Genomic DNA, 6,327 nt, shown 5'->3' with positions numbered 1-6,327 from the left:
CACCGATACGGTAGACTTTATTATTTGAGATCTGGAGTGGATGCCCCGAGATACGTCTGTAGATCTCGAACGGTGGATCTGACGATCTTAGCTCGTGTCGTGGCTAGTCCTAGCCGCTTGTGGGCTTCGTATCGATGACAGCCGCCGAATGAATAGTAGTAGTTGCCTCCTTCCCGTCCTTTGACCCAGAGAACGTCGATAGGTGGCACCTCATTCCTTCTCGAGTTGTCCTGCAACGAGTCGAAGCCAGCCAAAGCCGGGATTAGTTACCAAAAAATGTATATCGTTAGTTTTTGTGCATTTGTTGTCTTCCGGTGACGTTCACGAGTTCTTTCCAATATTGACTTTGACTCGGTTGGAGCCCTTCCAACTCATTGCTCATGACGTAATACACCTAATACACATGTTATCCAGTCGTAGTCCGGTAAGAGACATCTTTAAAACATCTTTTCCCCGAGCTATTTGAATTAAAATCAATTTATTTTCCCCCTCCTAGACTTTCTATAGTTTTTCCTTAGCCGGGCCGATAAAATCAACCTTCAAGCGCCCGCTGCTTACAGACACATATATTTATAACTAAAAGGTAAAGGTAAAGGTGCGGCGAATACGCGGGTAAATACGGTACTTGAAGATAGAAGACCATGTAACAATTGTCATTTACTCGAAGTATTGGGAACTGATCGAAATAACAATAACTAATGTGTGTGTTTCTGGCAGGACCTCCTAGCAACATAATCGTAAGAGGGCGGCAGATATCAAACACGGCACGATAAGTTGATAAGTAAATTTAAAAAAAAAACTGTGGGGAAACCCACTTTCACGACACTTACATTGTTCCCCATAATGGTTCAAGTAAATTAACCGTGATGCCGGCAGGAACTGACTATGTTTTCCTATTTGTTTCCTGTGTTTCCTATTTGTTTTCAAGCTTCGCAGTAACTTCCAGATCAATAATGTGGGTCCGTGTGTGTACACAACTTTTATTTTTACGATACATTCGAGCGTACACTTTACGGCTAATTACACAGGATGGATGTCATACGCTATATACAAATTATTGACAGGTACAAGATCGCGTAGGGGAGGACATATATGCTCGAGGACTTCTCAGACGGCCGTACATTACACAGAGCGTCCGGCGCGATAAGCATTGTTGATGCTGTGTTGATGAATATGTTGATGATGATGATGATGACGATGAACAACGAAAAAGCATTTGCGCATTTTGAGATTGTTGTTGTCGCTAACACGCTCACAGCGACGTGTAGCTCCTGATTTGTTGTGCCAAAACTTAAGAGGGTTGTGGCCCTTGTATGACGTATGTCGGCACAGTTCCCTTAGAAGTCGGCCCAGGGCGCACATTCCCCCAAAGCGTTAGTCGTGACGTTGCCCACCTGTGTGAGGCCGACAACGGTGAGCTCATTCACCACCACCACCACCACCGACCTGTTCATAAACCCCACACTCTCCACTTTACTTTTTTTTTTTCCCGCTACACAAAACGAACCCTTAAGCCACTTGACGCAGTCCGCACAATGATATCACCGGGGCGAGGCTATTTTCGGACACTGAACGCATCAGACACAAAGGAGTTGTTTTGTCCCAACGCGATAGCGAAGTTCTTCATCGTCCGTGCTATACGCACCAAACTCCGCAAGCATTTCGTACGCTTACAATCTTCCTAAGGCTGCCGTTAACAGCATCAACTTTTCCCACAAACCAATTCGAGTTGTGTCACCCATTATATATATATATATATATTTTTAAATTCAGTATTAGCGCCGCGAAGCAACTGTGGCCATGAGCGGCGTACAGAGGTGGACAGATGGAGAGAGGACAGCAGGAAGGAGTTGGGGTACAGCGGGTTTAGTATGCGTCCAGGGCCGACTTCAGGAAGAACTGTGCCGACATCCGTCTACAAAATCTGCCGGAAAACCCAGGGAAAAACCGCAAGAAGCACAACTGGTGCCGGGTATCGAACCCGCTTCACCTCCCAGTCTCGACGTGGAAAGCGATCATCCTAATGGCCGTGAGGGTACTATAAATAAATAAATAAATAAATAAATAACCACTGTGTCACGGAAGCTGGTCAACCATTATGTCTCACCAAACTGTGTACAAACAAGAAAGAAGAAAGATTATACAACGTGATATCATAAAATAACTACATAAATTTTAACTCCACCTGTCGGAGAAAAAAAGCAGCGTATACATTCGTCTATACGGACGGGAATGTCGGGTTGGAGAGCGTGCGAAAATGAAGTCGAGACGGACACGAGGCTCGTCATCAAAACGTTGGTACAGCTTGGGACAAAAGTTTACGGAACACGGCACCGGCGTATTTCTTCACGGGAGCGGCCTCCTGCTACATATCAAGAAGCCATCGAATAAGGAACGGGTGTTCGACTACTCTGTCCATCTCTCAATGTGTGCGTCCACCTCTGTTTGCTGCTAGGGTGTCGCTCAAATGGAGAAATGTGACAACCCCGTGTTCCGTAAACTTTTGTCCCAAGCTGTACGTGTGTGACGGCTAAAACGGTACTCACGTACGAAGGGGGCCCCGTTCGTTTAATTTACGTTCTAATAGCAGCGTGGTTACGTACCCGCAGTGGCATTCTGCGGCATGTGCAAGCTGTTTACGTTGCCGGATACAATTTGTCCCGGTTGTTGTTGCTCCTGTTCCGGGAAGCGTGACCTTCGCGCACCGTGTGCGTATTACGCTTCGGAAAAAAAAATTGCACGCATTCACCACGTAAACTGAAGGGGTTGGAAAATGGGCTGTCTGGACAAAAGACGCCGTTCGATCATTTTTTTATTTCGCGCGCGAACCAGAAACGAAGTGGGAAAAGCGAGAGAGAGAGAGAAAGAGAGAGAGAAAGGAAGGAAATGCTATGAAATGTACTACCGAAATATTGCAACAACGGCAAAATACAGAAATATGAGGATAAAAATTCCGCACTCCGCTCAAACGCCACAAAAACGAAAGCTAAAAAATATCTAGAACATGAAGAGAAATCTAAAGACTGAGCTACATTCGAATTCCTAGTCGTTCAGAAATTGCGCCGCGATTTATCGTCCGAAAAGGGAATGCAACGCTTCGCGTCGTAACAAACTAACCACGTAAACCATGTGTTTACAAGTCCCAAACGTCGCCACACCAGCACGGGACAGCTGTTTCGGCCTTCGTGGGCCCCTTCAGCAAATGTGGCGACGTTTGGGACTTGTAAACATATGTTCTACGTGCAGCCAAAGAGCTTCGGCTACTTTTTTTCCCAGAGTGTATATAAGCACGCAAACGACATTTTTCCGCATAACTTCTAGAGGTTATTGCGAACATTTATAAATGATACAGTCGAAAATTTGATTCCTAAAAGAAACGCACGCGTTTACCAGCAACTGTCAAAAACGTATCCCTCCACGAGAAAGAAAAAAACTATATGACCACGCGCATCCTACCTTCCAACAACACGGCGTGCTTGTTCCTGCTTCACGAGAACTCCCAACGGCAGAAGGGCAGAAGGGTCTGTTCTGTTGCAATCACCAGAAACTCACCTTTAGCGTCTCCATCAGACTGGCAACCTTGGCTTCATCGAGGACCGGAGCTATGGGCCGTATGAGTATATTCATTGGAATGTCGTGAACCTCTCCGATGTGAGCCGAGTGGACGCTAAAGTCGTCACCGCGCCCGTTGGAAGTTTGACTATCTTTCAACCTCATGCCGCAGTCGTTGCCGCCGTCTTTCTGCCCGTGATCTCCGGCGAGTAACCGAACCTGTTGCGCGACAAAAACAGCTTTCAAGGCACAGCTCACGAACGAAGGCCGCACCGCGAGGCGAGATACAAACATAATCTATGTCCCACTTCGCCTTTTCCAATAACAAACAGGGCCACGTGGTGAAGAAATCTCCAAGGTAACCGGTTGTTGGGGAGGTGCTGGGGCCTCCCTGACCCGCGTTTGTTTCGGTTTCGGTGATGCACGACGGGTGTCTTGTTGTTGTGGGGCCCAGTTCGTTGGTGCGGAGCACGAGCGGTGGTGGAGCCATCTAGTTGTCGTGCGAGGAAATGTGGACGACGAATGTGGTTACGAATTGCGAAGAACGGTGGCGTGAAAGTAGGGATCTGTATGATGTTTTTGTTGATGGGACTGTTGCGGTTTCAGAGAGGGTTGGCTTTTTGTCGGCAATTGATAATTCTTGGCGTTACGTCGCGCGACAGCGGTGTCGGCTCTTTGTGAGATGTTCTCATTTGATGAGGGAAGGGAAACGACGGTCTCAGCATCAGAGCCGCCGTAGCGGTAACACTAAGAGCTACGGTACCTTCCTGAACTGCGAGTGGCTCACAGGTCGGTCTGTGGGACAATACTGCTTTCTTTTCGTGTCCGGTACCTCGCTACACTTGGTCTCCTTTTCTCACATCTGATAGCAATAAAGAGTAAGGTGACCAGACTTGCCGTCTTAGAGGGTCGCTTCACTTGTTTTTTGGTTTATTGACGCCATACGTCTCATGAACACACAGGGTGAACCGTTTCGGGATTAAATGAGAACGGGGAAAACAATATATAAAAAAAACGCTTGTACAAGAGTAACTAGGTTACTCTTTTGGACATGTAACTAGTTACAGCTACAGTTACTGCATTAAAGTAATTTATTTATTTTATTTATTTATTTATTTGTACTTTTTTAGCAGAATAAATGTAACTCAAAAACTTGCCTAGCACTTTTACTGTCCAAGCATAGCTGCTCGTGTATGTACCGTGCTATAAAACAGAGGATTTCTCATCACGGTGTGAGTTAGACTATATAAGGCCATCCTGGCTGTGTGTGGGATGACAAAATTCGTGGAATTCCTGGTTGGGGAAAAACCGCAAGTTATTTGAAGCCTTGACAAAGCGACGCTATAGGGAACTGACGCGTGGAAAATATTGCAATATCTGAGTAACTTACAGCCACATTTTACAGTTACTTTAACAACAACAAAAAAAGAAACGCGGTAACTAGTTACGGTAACTAGTTCCTTTTGTAGAAAACTATCCATTTACTGTAACTAGTTACTGCAAAAAATAACTACTTGTACCCAAGACTGTCTGAATCTAGCGGCAGAGTTCTTTGTCAACCCTGTGGTGCGGCCGTTTCTGAGTTAACAAACTTCGCTAGCTACTAGTAGCCCACACCCGTGGGATAGGCTACCTTAATATGAGTATATCCCACATTTGGCGCCCAACGTGGGGCGCCAAATGTGGGATATGCTCCTATTAAGGTAGCCTATCCCACGGGTGTGGGCTATAGGGACTGTGCGACAAACTGGTGGCGCCGCGGTGCGGCCTCCGGAAAAAGTACCTGGCGTGATAGCTGCCGGGTAGCCAGCTTTGTTTACATGTGAAGTGCGCGTATCTTTTTTTGCCACAGCATCGCTAACTGTGCCAGCACCTAAAAGAACTCTTCATTAGGGACCAGATGCTTCACTTCTCGTGATTTCTACGCTTCCAATACCTAGACTCGCAGCGAATAACGTTTGTGACGCGCGTTCGGCCATTGCATGAGGTGTGCACAACATGAGTGAATACATTCTATTTCTTTTGTTCTAGTTTCGATGAAACTGAATGAGGACCTGCAAAATGATCAATGATTTACAGTTGCCACTTTCGTGACGGTGAAACGCCGCTGGACTGTATCACCGTCAAATGCACCGACGAAACGGCAACCTATTTCGAGACAATGATTGAGGTGTTTCGTCGCCAGTGCCCAGAGCCGATATTGCTCCCGGTATGACGAGTCTCACAGTGAGAACAGAAGTTCTACGTTGTCCAAAAGGTTTAGTATTTACTCACCGACCATTTCACAGCTGTCGTCCCGCAAGCCTACGGCGGTAGCCGAGGTAAAAACTCATATACTTTCTTCTTTGAGGATCTCTTTAGAGTTATTGTATCTGAAGATACTGGAAAAACTGCAGTACAAGTTCAGGCAATAAGTTGTGACCCCACGTGTTTATTTGTATGGATAAAACGGACGCACGATGTAAATTTCAGTGACGAAGCTATGTGTGTGCAAAGACGACGAAAGGAATACAAGACTCAGTCAAAAACATGATATTACAAATGGCTGGAGTCAGAGGAATACACGCATATAGCCTTCGCTAGCAAGCCATTTTGTGAGGAGTCAAATAACCATCCTCTCGACGTATCACTTACAGGTGTTTTGACCGGGCAGACGCGAGTGGCTGTTCTCCTTCCGTACTGTTAGATGCATTATAAATACGGTGGTTGCTTCTGTGCAGTTTGTCTCCATTCTCTTCGTTCGCGCCCCAGAAAGGTTCCACATTATTTGCAATT

General features: G+C 46.1%; 1 protein-coding gene across 1 annotated transcript; it reads right to left on the bottom strand.

Annotated features, from left to right (window-relative positions):
- On the bottom strand, positions 1 to 4,061 carry LOC135368972 (sulfiredoxin-1-like). Its single transcript, XM_064602554.1, has 3 exons — positions 3,845 to 4,061; positions 3,553 to 3,771; positions 1 to 230 (listed from the first exon to the last, which is right to left on the bottom strand). Exons 1-3 carry the CDS (start codon positions 4,040 to 4,042, stop codon positions 21 to 23), a joined length of 627 nt encoding a protein of 208 aa, XP_064458624.1. The 5' UTR covers positions 4,043 to 4,061; the 3' UTR covers positions 1 to 20.
- Positions 4,062 to 6,327: the final 2,266 nt, after the last annotated feature.

The sequence above is a fragment of the Ornithodoros turicata genome, chromosome 9 (genome assembly GCF_037126465.1).
Source record: "Ornithodoros turicata isolate Travis chromosome 9, ASM3712646v1, whole genome shotgun sequence".
Classification (NCBI taxonomy): domain Eukaryota; kingdom Metazoa; phylum Arthropoda; class Arachnida; order Ixodida; family Argasidae; genus Ornithodoros; species Ornithodoros turicata.
The sequence above is the reverse complement of the archived record's forward strand: the minus strand, read 5'-3'. Positions and strand labels throughout refer to the sequence as shown.